Source organism: Siphateles boraxobius, unplaced genomic scaffold (genome assembly GCF_051911475.1).
Source record: "Siphateles boraxobius isolate OS27281-9 unplaced genomic scaffold, OSU_SipBor_1 11, whole genome shotgun sequence".
Lineage (NCBI taxonomy): Eukaryota > Metazoa > Chordata > Actinopteri > Cypriniformes > Leuciscidae > Siphateles > Siphateles boraxobius.
The window spans coordinates 3,743,272-3,759,072 of NW_027508711.1; the positions used below are offsets into that span (position 1 = coordinate 3,743,272).

The window sequence follows — 15,801 nt, forward strand, 5'->3', positions numbered from 1 at the left end:
CATTAATTCAAAATTAAGGATAATTTTTGGCTTCAATATCTCGTGAAAAAAGGTTTTCCCTGTAGCGTAAGATATTACGCAGTACGAGAGGAACTCTCGAGAACCAGCTTTCTATTGTGTCCACTCACTATTGTTTCACGGTTGCAATTATGTACATGTGGTAGAAGTTTAGTCACATGATGTAACATGCATTGCATTTGAGTGTTTTTTGTCTGCACAAATGCTGTAGGTGGTTGCTAGGGCATTGGTATATGGTTGGAAATGTGTTCTGTGTGGTTCCTTACTGACCTAAGTCAAAATATCCCTCCATGTCTCTATAATATTTTATATAGCCCATTTGGTGGAGTAACATTTACCAGTGTTTGGCGAATTTTTGCAGGCAAAATCCGGTCATTTTAATAGGAATCATTTAATCAGTGATTTCGGATGCAGCCTCGCTCTACATTTTCTATCATTCAAGAAGCCATTTTACTTGGATATACATCACAACAGAGAAGAAAATATTTTCTTTAAATCAGACTTTGAATCAGTAATCCTAAGTATAAGTAGTAGTGATGCTTGACTTCACGAATACCACTAATCACGTTTATATGCTCAAAGCTATAATGCAAAGTAAATTGATGTGCAAATATTGCATAAGTCAACGGAGATGAATGGTTTACTGTAATGTACTGTTTTTGGGAAGGGTTTACTTGTGGGTCATGACACTCACACGTTCTGTCATCAGTGTCAGCTGTTAGTGTGTCCGCTGAATGAGTGTGTATGTGCTTATCTGTGTGTCACTCATGACAAGTTCTCAACCTGTCAATTTCATGAAGTTTCAACTCTGACTGTAGTGGAGTAGGCTAATTAAATAAACCCTTCTTCATGTGATGAACATCCTGCTTTTGTAAATTGTTAAGTTTCTGCCTCACAGATGTCTTGTTTGCAGTTTTGTTTTTAATAAGGTATGTACTTCCGTTAGGCCTTCTTATGCTCTTGATGCAAATGTCAATTAGCTAACGCTTGAGGCGACATACGCTAGGGGAAAGAAAATCAAATCTCTCACCCTTAATTTCATCTGGCTGTTAGTCTTTTATTTCCTGTCTATTACATTGCTCTAAGCTTCTCTCAAAATAAATGCACCTGTGGTCTCGTCTTCTTTACCATGCTGCCTGACACAGGTGTTAGAATAAATACAGTTTTAATTTGATTTTATATTCTTATATAGTGAATAAAATTGCTTCATGAGGGTCACGGGCAGTTTGGCTTTCAAACTCAGAACGTTTTAGACAGGAAGGTGGTCACATTCAACACAGAGAGATCAGTTTGTTCAAAATATTTGAAAATAAGGGCCTGTACTGCCCTCTGCTGCCCAAAATCAAACTGTCACTCAATGTTTCAAATATGTTTCTTAGGCTTTGAGCTTCTTCGGTATAAAGTAGACACTTTATTAAAAACAACACAGCCAATTTATAGGGGTCACGTGGGGGAAAAAAAGTTATTAAGTTATAAATGTTATTTAGGTTTCAGGCTTATTTTCTTATTTGATGTCCTTTGTAACTGATAAAAGGCTGAACAATATCTTTATTTTAATTTATTTGTAGGCTACTTGCAGTGCCTACAACTTCCTAAGCATACCTGACCCAAACTTTGCACATTCGTTTCTCAACCATGTTATACCACAGGATGGTTTTGTTTATATTATATATAGGCCTACTTTCTGATTTATTATTCATTTTGTTTGTAAATCATGGGCAACTGTAATTATCCCCAGTCTGGTTTATTTGCATATTGAAAAAGGAAAAGATGCTGTCTTAGCCAAACGCCCAAACATTTTGGTATAGGCCTACCTATGATATCTATTTGTTTTTTTTATTAAAGTCCTGTATATATTTATATATATATTTGTAATGTCCTTGTAAAGGTTCTTCAGTGACAGTGCAGTTAGCATGTTTTACACTAGGGGCACTGTGGCGTTATAGAAGAAACGGAAGTGATGCAGGAATTAGTAAGCCATGACATCACATAGTGAAAGTATGGCAGCGTCCGTTGAAGTGGGATTAAAGTTCATCGCGTTTGTTCCCTGTAACGCACTTTACGATAACACAAACTTCTACACGAATATGTGTCCAATGCACGCTCGTCATATGATGTTTATCTTTGATTTGCAGATTGACGCGCACGCAGGAAATCTGGTAACGCGCAGAGAAAACCGGTGGTTTAAATCGGTGAGGATAATGTGCAATAAAATTTAAATGTGCCCTAGTTCAAATTACAACTTTTCTATTTATTAGCATACTCTTATCATATGTTTTAAACTGTATATAAAATTAGAGGAGTCGTTTGGTTGACTGTTGTGAATTTGTGCTCAGATTATTGTCGTTTAATTGGTATCAGTTTATGCATAATTTACTCTTACTGCAAGGTACCCCCAAATATGATGTTTGCTAGGAACTCACTTACTAAAAAAACAAATGCAGCTCTATATTTTTACTTTTAAAGACCTATTTTTAAGAATTAATGATGTTATGCGAGGGTGAATAGAGTTTTGTCTTAGATTGAGACTGGATGTAAATGGACACAAATGAGATGACTTGTTTTAAGAGAAAAAATACTGAAGTAAGTTAATAATAATTTTTCCAGTGTGTCATTTTATTATGATTATATTTAATGTGTTACAGGTTGATTTGAATCTAAAGAACAATAATTTTAGTAAACTATACTTTCTTATTCTAATCTACATTTTAGGTAGAAGATCCTCAGCAATGGCTGCAGACGGAAAACCAGACCCTGAACCCAATCATCAGGGTTTGCAAGCAGAGCTCGTTTCATTGAGATCACAAGCGGAGGCGCTGCGACAGGATCTGAAGGCATGTAAAGATGAACTTCTGAAGCTACAGAAACAGCTCAGCCAAAGCGAACGGCTTCAGAAGACCACAGAAAGCTACAATGAAGATCTCAGACAGCAGGTGAGCTAGGTGCTCGTGGAGAACAGGGGCAGTTGCTTTTTTGTGAAAACAAGACTGTTACCTTTTTAGGCCATTTTTATGATTAGTGTACTCCCAAAAACACAAGAACATTGTTGATAACATTGCTTTTGATCCTTGTGATGTAGGTTGATAAACTGAGTGAAGAAATCCATGAGCGAAAGAAAAGAGAGAGGGAGAAAGTTGATTCTGAGACTCAGACGGAGGAGTATACCTGGACAGAGACAGGTGAGTCTATTTTATTTCATTGTACAAAAAGTTTATGCAAAAATGAAAACTGTCACCATTTACTCACCCTCATGTCGTTCCAAACTCATAAGAATTGAGTTAATTTTCGGAACACAAATTGAGATATATTTAATGAAACTTAAAACATTTTTGTCCCTCCATTGAAAGTCTCTTCACACGTGTCTACACTGGACACAACCGTTGTCGCGTTGCACCACAACAGCTAGAACTTGTCCACATTAGGAATTGGAGTTTCAATTCAAAATTGGTTTAAAACAATTGTATCTTAAGAGTTTTAAATGTAAAAACGAATATAGCTTCAAAACATAAAAACAAGTTGTAGCCTAAACAATAAAGAACATAGAAACGTGTTGCAATCAATAAACAAAGAATGCTTTCAGTATTTAAGAGTATCTGAACATTTTCCATTCAAGAGCTGTGAGTGATTATTCTCTTTATCAGCTTTACTGTTGTTTGATTATTAAAGTCCCTGTAAAGTCAAAATTAAGTATGTGTTCTGAGTTTGTCACACCACAGAAAAATGTGTTATTAGCCACCCAGCCAAATTTAAATGATAAAAAAACCCCGGCAAGTACATAAAATAAGCTATCCAAATCTTGAAAAAATGAGCGGTAGTCTCTGCTCTCAAACGCTGGGGGCGTGTCCGCTGGCTGCGCTGAAACCACGCCCACTCGCGGGAAAGCTGCCGTCGCCACACTCAACTGTCACCGCTACAGCCGGAATGGATGCTCGCACGGTGGGCACGCACTGCCGATGATGGCACCAGTTGTCGGCGCGACGTGAGGATGAAGGCCGAGGCGTTAGATAGTCGGTTCGGCCCCATTCACCAGTAACAGCGGATTATCAGTGAATCCCAGTTGTCTCCGACGAAAGTTTATAAAACTATCCCGTGTAAAATGATCACTACAGAGGCGGGTGATGGCGGTGATCCAAAGCTCTCCATCAAGGTGGCTCTTCACAAAATGAATCCACCTCTTCTTGATGTGATCTTTTTTTGGGAATTTAAATAAGGACACTGATCTGTTTTATACGTGATCGCCAGTGTTGTGCTAGTTACTAAGATATAGTAACTAGTTACAGTTACTAGTTACCTCATTCAAAAAGTATCTCAATTACTTTGTTGATTACTTACACCAAAAAGTAATGCATTACTGTTAAAAGTAACTTTTTAGTTACTTTAAAAAAAAACATTCTTTAATGTTCCCATTAATGCTCTTTTATGCGTTATGGTCTACACAAACACAAAACTGACTTAAACAGAAAGTAATTTTTAAACACTATTTTATTTAAGTCAGACCAGCACAAACTGAATATATCACAATGATTTCTGAGGTGACTCGCTATGCTGACTCGCGATCTTCGCAGTAGTGAACGCGCCAGAGAGAAATGCACATTTCATATGGATTACATAAGCAGAGAGCAGTCTGTAGTCTGTTTTGTTTCGTTTTGAATTGTTCTGTTTAAAAGTAGACATGTCTGTGAGGCAAGTAGGTTACCTTATACGCCGAGTTTCGGTTCATTTATGAGACGAGCTCCAGTTCACGCGCTGGCGCCTCCGTTTCGTGATTATCTATCGTCTGCTGTATTTACTTCTTATTTATTAAATCCGGGCAATTGGTTGATGAAACATTGATTAAAATTAAGATACAATTAATACAAAACGAAATTCACTTTAAAGAAAGGTTTTGTGCTTTCTGTTTGATGTCTATGTGAAAGTTTTAAAGCATAGTTTAGTGGCGCTTTCAGAGCGCTCACGTACGGAGAACTGTCACGTCCGTAACATTGTTTCTTCCTCATAAATGCGAACACTAAAAATAAAATAAAATAAATATTTTGTTCTGTGGAGACTGAGAGCCAACCCTTCTTCATCCGGTGGGTAGTATTACTTTGGTTTGCGCAGTGTAATTCACAGAATTACTAAACAATATTTTAGGCCTATAAAATTCAGCCCGTATAAATGTGCATATTCTAAGCTTAGAAAATGGACAAAATTCATTTGATTCTAATCATAATGTAACATTATTGTGAAATTGATTTCTTTATAGGCTATTTGCTATTAGTATAGTAAATCCTTACGTTTTTATCCAACTAGGCTATGTGTGGGCCTTATGTAAAATACGGGACAAATCGCTTCCCTTATTGATTTGATACGGGACGCATCATTTTACTTGTAAATACGGGACAATTCCGTATTTTAAGGGACGGGTGGCAAGCAACCCTACCACCAATCCTACAATGCGTCGCTGCTGCAAACATGTTAGGCTGTAGGCTATACTTCAGCCAAAATTAATTAATTAAAAAAAGTAACGGACAACGCACCATATGGTAACGGTAACGGAGTTAATTTATTTAAAAAGTAATGCGTTACAGTATGAGTTACTGTCAAAAGTAACTGCGGTACAGTAATGCGTTACTAGTAACGCGTTACTGCCCAACACTGGTGATCGCATCCAGGTAGTGCGCATTTCCGTGACGAAGGCATAGCTAGCTAGCAAACTGTAGGCTGTAGTAACTAATAATACTGACAGTAACTCGCGATTGAGCGGCAAACTGTGAAAGTGCTCTATTTATATTGTTAGGGGAGGGGCCAGACTCAGTGGCTCCAGTGCGTCATCAAGTAGGGGCGTGTCCAGGAGCTCAGGGGCTCCAGTGCGTCATCAAGTAGGGGCGTGTCCAGGGGCTCCAGTGCGTCATCAGGACCCCATTTTCGCCCCGCCCAAAAAATCCGGAACACAGCAACGGTGAAAAACTGTTTAACGGTCTAGCTCCACAATTCAGTACTTCACAGTCTTTAATGTTTTAGCAACACATTTCTAACATTTATAATGTGTTTAGATTTTTTTTTTTAGAATTGCCTTTACAGGGACTTTAATGATGACATCATTGACAGCGAGAGATCTAATAAGCTGCATTCACACTATTGCACAGATCTCTTTTGAAATATAAGTTTTTGTCTAGTCTAATCCCTTAAGTCATAACTGACTGTGTTTACATTAATTTACCATCATAAAAGCTTGAAATGCAAATACATTTAACCACTTACACAGAGTTGCACACAGCCGCATGCACAAGCACTCTTCATAAAGTGCGTGTGAGTATTTGAAATTGAAAGCAGCCTTCTCATTGAGTTTCATATTTTTATCATAATCCCACTGCATTCTAAAAGACAAAAATGATCCTCTCGTAGAGGGACGATGTGACACTTCAAAATGTTCATAAACAGATCGTAAAATAAATTATGAATTGAGCAGTTTAGTCCAAGTCTTCTGAAGAGACACGATCATTTTATATGATAAAGAGGAGTTTAGGCTTTTATACACATATAAGCATTGATCAGTGAACATAAACAGGATTTTAAATGTACTTGCTTGACGCGTGAGAACAAACCTCATTAGTTCTTGCAGAACGTGTTGTGTAACTCGCGAGAGTGACCTTCACTGGTTCTCACACGTCAAGCGAGCATGCTTTCGCTTCTGTTTACAAAACCTGAATGCTGTCAACATTGTTCGCTGATCAATGTTTATATGTGAATAAGAGCCTAAATTCAGTATGTTCATCATAAAGCGATCGTTTCTCTTCAGAAGACTTGGACTAAACACTCGGTTCGTAAGGATTTATTTTACGATCTTGTTTCTGAACGTTTTGAAGTGTCAGGGTTTTGGGTGAATAGACGTTCAATAGAGACAGAAATCTCTCAGATTTCATAAAAAAAAAATCATAATTTGCGTTCTGAAGATGAACTTAAGTATTGTGGATTTGGAATGACAGGAGTGAGTAAACGATGACAGAATTTTCATTTTTGGCTGAAATATCCCTGGAATATTCCAATCATCCAAACCATATATGTGAGGTTTAAATGTTATTTTCTTCCTGAAACAGATTATTATAATTATTACTATGGTGGATACTACCAGTCAGGAACAGAGACAACAGCAGAAACACAGGAGAATGTTGTCATAGAAACACAAGAGTGTTTTGAACACACTGAGGACCATTCAGTAACAGCTGAGACGGCACCAGCCAATCCTGAGCAACCAAATGAATCAAGTGACTTTCCACAAACAGAGGTATGAGAAGTGTTACTTATTTAGGCTACTACTTATTTAAATGTTATTTAATTCTGATAACAGATCTTGGCATTTATTAATGTTGGTATTGACATGGTTTGCATGTTGCATATTCAGTTGAATTCTACAAAATCCTGTTGTACATCTTTCAGAAAGTTTCTAAAAAGAGTGTTTTAAGTTAATATTGTGGTCAAATAAAATGTGAATGATGTCTTCTCTATAGCCGCATTTCCACCGAAATTACTCTGAACAATTTGTCCCAGGAAGTCACCCCCCAGAATAATCCAGCACAGTGTAAAATATAATTTGGCAGTCTAAATCAAAGCCAGATTTATCCAACATACGAGCAAATGTCTAAAATATTGCCAAAGCTATTTCTGTCATTGGCAAGATCATATAACATATCACAATGCGTCAAAATATGGCCAAAACAATTTAATTTAACAAAACAATCCTTTGCAAAATGTAACTCTAATGGGTCCGTTTACACCAAGAATGATAACTATAAAGATAACTTTATTAGCGTCCACACTAGCGGACGATATTGTTCTGTTTATTCTAAGCACGTGCTTGTCTGCCACTTTAAATGCTCAGGCTCGATACAGCAGGATGGATTCTGATTGGCTGTCAATGTTTTTATCATTCATCAGCTGGTTAAAATCGTTCTGATAGCGATTCTAACCAAATAATTTCTCTGTGCCGTTATTGTTATAGCTTTGATGTGAACTCTGATATTCTTTAATATTGAGAAAGATTTTAGAACTATATCTTTATCGTTATCTTTTTAGTTATCGTCCTTGGTGTGAATGGGCCTTAAGGCCAAATTAATCCAACATAATGCAGAACGTTTAAAACATAGCCAATATAATCTGAAATATAGTAAAAACGAAACAATCTATATTATGGCTAAAATAATGTAGCATCAAAGCTAATATTTAATACCTAAAAATTATATAAAATAATTTAGTTGTATTATATAAAGTGATACAACTTGTCACAAAAAAAATTAAATAAGGCCAAAATCATCTAAATTATAGTTAAGTTATACTAACAGATTTCCAGAAGTTAAAAACATAGCCACAATACCACAACATACAGCCAAAACAGTCTTACAAGTATGATCAAAAAAATCAAACATATAGGCAAAACAAATATAAGCAATTGACAGCTTGTAATGTGAATAATTATTAGGCAGTTTCTGTACTGTGTACACTGTGTTTGTTCTCAGGATGCCTCTGGTGAAGGCGGCTCTATAGCAGACATGCTGAGAGCAACAGCAGAGGAAGCGTTGAACCAGACCAACTTTGTGTTTGATGAAAGTTCCGGCATGTATTACGACCACAGCACTGGATTTTACTACGACTCTGTAAGTTGTTTTTCTCTGGGGATGTTTGACTGCTGTTATTTGTGTATTTGACATGTGTAATCTTAATCGCCTGTGTTAATGTGTTTTTTCCTCTTTTCCACCAGTCCAGTCAGCTGTACTATGATGCTAACACTGGAATGTACTATTACTACGACCCAGAAAGCGGGAAATACCAATTCCACTCTAGGATAGAGGTGCCTACAGCACAGCCCGAAGTGGAGCAGACGCCACAGAGGAAGACCAAAGATTGGAAAAACAGGAAGTCGGTGAAGAACACAGATAGAGCTTCCTGTCCTGATGGAGGGGTGAGATGCACACAGACACACATTCTCTTTACATAGTTCTGTAATTACAGAGATTTAGTGGTTGACTCAATCCCTCTCACCTTCCTCAACTTGATTTCCCATTTCAAGTTCAAGTTGAGATTCTGAATCAAGTTTCCACCATTTTGAGTCTCAGTTTTCAGTATTGTTTCAATCACAGACAACTTTTTGGCTTCTGGTTCTTGTTCTCATTGAATAGTGGTTGTTGATTGTGAGGGTCCGTAGAACAGTCTGGTCTCAGAAGAAGGTCCGTCAAGCAATTCTGAAAATGTAATGGCTGATGGAGCTGACCGTGTGCTCTTCTTTCGCTGTAGGTTCAGGATTTGACTTGCTCAATGGCTCAGTTGAAGATAGAACATTTGAGACTGGTTGGAGTGAGAGGTATGCACTTGTTTATAGTTTTAAAGTTATATAGAGTTTTAGTATTTTTTCCCCCCTAAATGGTCGTAACAAGCTAAAGTCATTCAGTGCATCTTCTTTAATTTTGGTTTAATTAACCTTACTATTCAAATGTTTGGGGTCAGTACTATTTTTTTATATACTAATACTTTTAGCAAGGATGCATTAAATTCAGTTTACCAGTAAAGAATTTTATATTGTTAGAGAAAACGGTTCCTTTGAACTTTCTATTCATCAAAGAGTCCTGAAATAACCTGGTCTTCATAAAAAAAATTTTTCATTTAACATTTCTGGTTGTGTTTTGACTGGGCAATGACATCATGTGGTGTCAGAGCTGTGGCCAAGCAGTTTGCACACATGCTTGTTTCTTCAAATCTGGATTTCTTTGTCCCATGCCAAACTCTTCTCTGATTCACCTGATTTCTTTTTTTTTTACAATAAAGTGGTGAAAATGACATCAAACTATGATGTAAGGCTTGAGCCAGATTGGAAAGTGCTGTTTGGATGTTGATGATTTAGATGGTGGTTTTGCATCATATATTACATTTTCTTGAACTGACTCAAAACTGAGACTCAAATGAAACTTGAAAGCCAAAACAAATCTTATATTGCCACATCAAAACAATGTGACGTCACTATTGGTGACGTCCTGATTGGCTAAGTCTTTGCTTACTGACAGGACTATAAAGAGGTGGGGTCTGAGATTGACAGACAGTCTGAAAATCACCACAGAAGTAAGAAGGATGATGCGTCATCATTTAAAAAAGGACGAAAGTCTCGGTCCCGAAGCCCCCAGCGACCCAGCGGTACAGAACTATCCAGGCGGACCAAGAGCCGTGACAGAAGCAAAGAGCGCTCTACGAACAGAAAGAAAACCCGGAGGCGGAGCGAGTCGCCCTCTGATGACTCGCACAGCAGGAGGCGGAGAGAGAACGGGTCCAATTCAGATGACACACACAGCAGGAAGAGGAAGAAGAGAAAAGAGAAGAAGAGGTCACGTTCTGAGACTCGCAGAGACCGGAAGTCACGCTCTGATAACATGAGCGGTGAGAGCGAGCCGGAGGAAGGCGAGATCACAGAGTCAGATGGGGGAAACGAACCTTCTTCATCATCCTCTGCTGCATCTCCCGCCGACCAACCAGCACATGACAGTCCTGAAAGAGAACTGGAAATGCAGATACAGGAGGAAGGTGAGGAGGCACATTCAGAGGGAATTGAACACTACGCCCCCTGGTGGCTGTTTGATTGATATTGACCGTTTATAGATGCAGTGTTAAATTGAATGTGCATCAGGTGAATGCGCGCATTACAGTAGGATTTTATTTTTGTCTTTCCGTAACCGTAATGTTTGTGACTTTTATGTTTCAGAAGCCTGGCCGCCATGTGTTCGGGTAACTGTGGTTCGCTCTCCTGTTCTGCAAACCGGAACACTCTTCATCCTCACGGCTGACACAGTCGCCACGATCGGCCGGTCAGTATAGTTCTCTGTGTGTGGTTCTGTTCATCCATTATGTTCTTTAACATGTTTTTGTGTATCTGTTTGCAGAGAGAAGGACATGAATCATGCCATCAGAATCCCTGAGATGGGAGTCAGTAAGGTAAAACACTCAAATCCAACTACAGACAAACATTCTTGACAAAAAGCACTTTTACTATGACATTAAACAATCTAAAGTAATGAGATTCATGCATTTTTGTGGCCTAATGTCTTATTGGTGATGGGCTTCAGTTAATAGTCATGCATTAATAGAAGGTCTATTCAGTACACTGAAACATATTCTCTAAATCCCAGGAGTAATTGCACAGTATCTTGGAGATACGATTATAGTTTTTATTAATATTTTGAATTAGATTTCATGTTTGTGTAATGTTTATTTTCAGTTTCAGTAATTTTGAGCGTTTGTACGTTTTCTTAGGTTTTGGTTTGGTAAAATATGTATATATATATATAGTTTTTATTAATTTATTTCAGTTTTAGTATTTTTTAGTACATGTAGTTAAACTAAATGGAAATGGGAAATGTTGCCTTAAAGTCCCCTTGTAATCAATAATTATATCCCTTAAAACTCATCTTTGATCACCAAAGTTACACATTTAAAAAAAACTATTCTTCTTGGCTTAAAATAGCTTGAATGTAACTCTACATCTTTGCATCATTTAGTATATGCGGTTATATGAATATGCAAATTAGCCCTGTCTCCACTCACTCACCGCAGGTGGACTTTAATACTACCTGAAATAAAAAGTTTAAAAAAAGTATGTTTATTTTATTTCAAGTAACATTTTATTGTTTTAGTTTCAGTTATAATAATAATTTGTATATATTTATTTTAAAAATTTATTTTACTTAGATTTTGTCAAGTATTTTAAACCTTCAGTTGCAGCCCATTTTACTTTTGTAATATGCATACATATTACATATGTATATATATATTATTTTAATATTTTAAAATGTAATTTATTCCATTGATCTAAGCTGAATTTTATAGCATCATTACTCCAGTCTTCAGTGTCACATGATCCTTCAGAAATGATTCTAAAATGCTGAATTATCTATTATATATCAATGATGAAAACGTACACATTTTTTTCAGGATTCTTTGATGAATAGAAAGTTTTAAAAAACATTTAAGCATTTTTTTTTAAATAGTCTTTACTGTTTTGATACATTTAATGCATCTTTGCTGAATAAAAGTAGTAATTTATTTTAAAAAAATCTTACTGACCCCAAACTTTTGAACAGTAGTGTATTTCTGAGGGAAATAGGGGTCAATTTTGAATTCATTTTAACAGCATATTTACTCTGAGCATATTTACTATATTACACATCTCTCTCTCTCTCCTTTTTTTTTTTGTTGGTCTTTTTGTGTGTGTGTAGTCCCATGCAGAAGTTTATTTTGACCAGGATCAGCAGTGTTATATGCTGATAGATCAGGGCAGTCAGAATGGCACTGTCCTCAATGGGAACAGAATACTACAGGTAAATCAAACAGCTGTTGTATCCCAGAATCCTTTTGAACATATCTCAATATGAGGATATTTATCAGAATTGTAAATGTCTGTGTCGCTGTCCCTACAGCCTAAAGTTCCCTGTGACCCTTGCCCTCTGACCCACGGGGATGAAGTGAAGATGGGAGATACGGTGTTGTCCTTCCACATCCACTCAGGAACTGACACATGTGACGGCTGTGAACCAGGACAGATCATAGCACACCTGAGCCGCCATAAGAGAGATGAGACCTCTGGTATGCATGCACACATTGACAAAAAATTAGTCAATACTTCTGCTATCTTATACAACATCTCTAAACTGCTTAACTATGAACCAATTGCAGCTTATGTTCTTTTGAAATACATGTATGTTTCAGGAACTGTTCTCAGTAAAGAAGACAAGGAGGTTCAAAGACAGAAGGAACTGAAGATGATGAAGGTTAAATATGGTCTTAAAGTAAGTGTTTATGTCCTGTACAAGCTCTTTTGGTAGTGAATTGTGTTTTAAAGCACAAGTCAGGTGTGTTAAATTGGCTTGTTAACTGTGTGCGGTCAGTGCTGCCATCTTTTGGTCAGCAAGTAGACGATCACACTATTCCGGGGTGTTGCAACTTGCAAGCTACAACAGGTCAAATATTTAACCGCTAAAACAATGGTTCTGTCATCCAAGATATCATGCTATGGCAAGCATCACTATTGATGTTGTCCATACTTTGTTCAAGGTTTTGTTGTAAATTATTAAACTTTGGTGCATAACTTGAAGTTGTCCAACCAGTGTTTTTTTTTTGTATCACTGGTTTGCTATTGTAATTATTGTTATTACTTTGAATTAGATTTTATTTATATATTTTCTGTTTTAATTTAAGTTTTAGTGGTTTAGTATTTTTGTCATTTTGTTAGTTTTTTCTGTATAGTTTTAGTTTATTTCGTTAAGTTATATTAATTCATTTTTCCCGTCATCTTGACTGCGCTACTTTATATGATCACGCTATCATTCATTCAAGTGCTATTAAACCATGTAAGATGATAAGATGCAAAAAAGGAACTTAAATCTATATTGGCGCTCAATTTGTTAATCTCACACACACGATTTATGCGGCACACACGGTTTTCCAAAATGGCCACTTTGTTGAGTATCCTTGTAAGCTCAATCTTAAATGATTTAAATAAAATCTTAAAAAGACCGTAAAGAGTTGTGAAGACAGCGGATATGTGTCAGATCCGCATCATGTGCTTCAGATCTTAAAGTGACAGCAGCCTAATAAACCTGCTGATGTGATATCTGTGATTAATGTTAATCTCAGAACAAAAGACAGAGAAAATCACTCACTGCTCTTGACTGAATAACTTTTGTAGCTTTAATAAGGATTAATCTATATTAAATGAATAATTTATGCATTGAAGACTGTAAAGTGTTTAACTTCTGTTTTTCCTACCTGTTAGATCAAAATTTTAAAATAACTATCTGTTGTTTCTACATTCATTTGGAGATTAACTGAAATTATTACAATATAAAAATATGTTAAAAACTTTAATGTTAGGTGCGATTTTTTGTGATTAATTAAAGAAAAATGTGCAATGAATTAGTTAATTGACAGCACTAGTTTTATATATATATATGTGTATATATATATATATATATACTTTTTTCAGTTAATGTTTATTTTATTTCAAGTAATGAAAATGTGTTTTAGTTTTAGTTAACTATAATAACCCTGTGTCCAACACATTTTAAAAAAATCTGACTATAGGAAAGGTCCCTCTCATATAGTCTAATATTACTGATATTTCTGCTGTTTTCAAACTTTTTTGTATCACCAGAAGCTAAGCATATTAGTATATTAAATTATTTTAACAGATTTTGATTCCAGGCATTTCAATAACTATGTTCATATCTTAATTTTATATATATATATATATATGTATATATGTGTGTGTGTGTGTGTGTATGTATATGTATATATATATAGCAAGCATTTAAATTTTATGTTAGTTAGATTATTTTAATATAAGTATGATACTTTATTAATTATTTTTAAGTAATCTTGCAACTCTTACCTTGTAGTCTGTTGTTGTTTGTTACAATACCATTGCTGTTATGTTGTTGTTGATGTGTTATATATTTCATAAGGCATATCTCTGAAAATATACTTGATTTTGTTGTTTTGTTTAAAGATGTTCATAATTTCAGCACTGCTATTGGTCTGCTGGTTGTGCCTTCTATTATTTTACTATGCTTGTTTTACATAAAGACTTACGTGTGTGTGTGTGTTTGTGTTTCAGAGCAGTGATTATGAAGAGCAGAAGGCCCTGAAGGACAGCAGGTATAGAGATAGAGCAGAAAACCGCCGGCAGACAGTCGGAAGCGAGGGAACGTTCCAGAGAGATGATGCTCCTGCTTCTGTTCATGTGTACGTAACCTATTCAGTCAAACATTTGTAAAACAGCCCTGTAAAACAGATCTGCACTGCAGTAGATTTTTTGCGTAACAATATCAAGGTTGAAGATGTTTTTGCAGACTTGTGCTTTTTCTCACTGTGTGTGTATATAGTGAAATCGGGGATGAGAATAAGGGTAGACGGATGCTGGAGAAGATGGGCTGGAAACGAGGAGAAGGCCTCGGCAAGGACGGAGCTGGAATGAAGGATCCGGTAATATAGTTTCTCCTCATTTGTTTACACAGTGTCATGTACATAAGTGCATGAGATTTACACTCACTTCCCTTTGTGTGTGTGTCTCGTAGATTCAGCTGCATATGCGCAAGGCTCAGTCTGGTCTTGGTTCTGGAGCTGCTGTGTCTGTAGAAGACGCCACACTTGCCAGAAACAAAACCCAGAGGAACTGGGAGCGTGCACGAGAACGGTTCTCTGACGCCTGCCAGGCTGACTCCGCCCATCCTAAAACGAGCCAATCTCCTCAAGCCTGGGTCAAAAGTCAGGATACAGAGTGACTTCTTAGTGATATTTTGGTCGGATGCCGGGCATTATTTAGGTTAACTTTTTATTCATAATTTCAGTGGAAGACTTTTGTAAATGGATGTCAGTTCATTTTAAAGATTGATGGTCTGAGAGAGTCTTTGTTTGTTGTTTATGGTGAAATTCAATAACAAAGAATATCTTGGACAAATAAACAATAAAGAAACAGTCATGCTTTCCAGTTGATAAATTTATATTAAGTGTTGCATTATACTGTGTAAGATGCTTGCTAATGGATGCATATGTGCACAAGGTTCCACACTTGTAGCCATACAATATCTGAAAAGACACGTTTTGTGGATCATGTTGCAGCATTTCGGCTGCAGTTAAACCTGTCCTATCAGAAATGAACTACTGTAGTTGTGCAACTCCATTATAGTCTTAGTTTACTTACTGCTGCTTGTCTATGGACAACAAATAATTAGTTATGTTATAGGAAACGGAAACAAAAACCCATGTGTT

The 15,801-nt window shown here is 36.5% G+C and overlaps 1 protein-coding gene across 4 annotated transcripts; it reads left to right on the forward strand.

Moving 5' to 3' along the window:
* The first annotated feature begins 1,971 nt into the window (after positions 1-1,971).
* aggf1 (angiogenic factor with G patch and FHA domains 1) lies at positions 1,972-15,507 on the forward strand. Of its 4 annotated transcripts, none has more exons than XM_077194217.1 (16): positions 1,972-2,067; positions 2,154-2,210; positions 2,731-2,951; positions 3,098-3,197; positions 7,098-7,285; positions 8,514-8,651; positions 8,756-8,956; positions 9,289-9,355; positions 10,742-10,844; positions 10,920-10,971; positions 12,252-12,353; positions 12,453-12,618; positions 12,742-12,821; positions 14,648-14,775; positions 14,916-15,015; positions 15,108-15,507. In XM_077194217.1, exons 3-16 carry the CDS (start codon positions 2,748-2,750, stop codon positions 15,312-15,314), a joined length of 1,836 nt encoding a protein of 611 aa, XP_077050332.1. In that variant the 5' UTR covers positions 1,972-2,067; positions 2,154-2,210; positions 2,731-2,747; the 3' UTR covers positions 15,315-15,507. The 4 variants fall into 4 exon arrangements, with proteins under 4 accessions (XP_077050332.1, XP_077050328.1, XP_077050330.1 ...); XM_077194213.1 differs by lacking the exon at positions 9,289-9,355 and adding an exon at positions 10,053-10,563; XM_077194215.1 differs by lacking the exon at positions 9,289-9,355 and adding an exon at positions 10,053-10,563 and having other exon boundaries at positions 8,517-8,651.
* Positions 15,508-15,801: the final 294 nt, after the last annotated feature.

What these genes read in the sequence shown, in the direction of transcription:
- aggf1 (XM_077194213.1), top strand. Translation starts at nt 2,748, where the DNA reads ATGGCTGCAGACGGAAAACCAGACCCTGAACCCAATCATCAGGGTTTG. An exon ending in AATGCAGATACAGGAGGAAG is followed by an intron (nt 10,564 to 10,741) that starts GTGAGGAGGCAC and finishes TTTATGTTTCAG; the next exon opens with AAGCCTGGCCGCCATGTGTT. An exon ending in ATGGGAACAGAATACTACAG is followed by an intron (nt 12,354 to 12,452) that starts GTAAATCAAACA and finishes CTGTCCCTACAG; the next exon opens with CCTAAAGTTCCCTGTGACCC.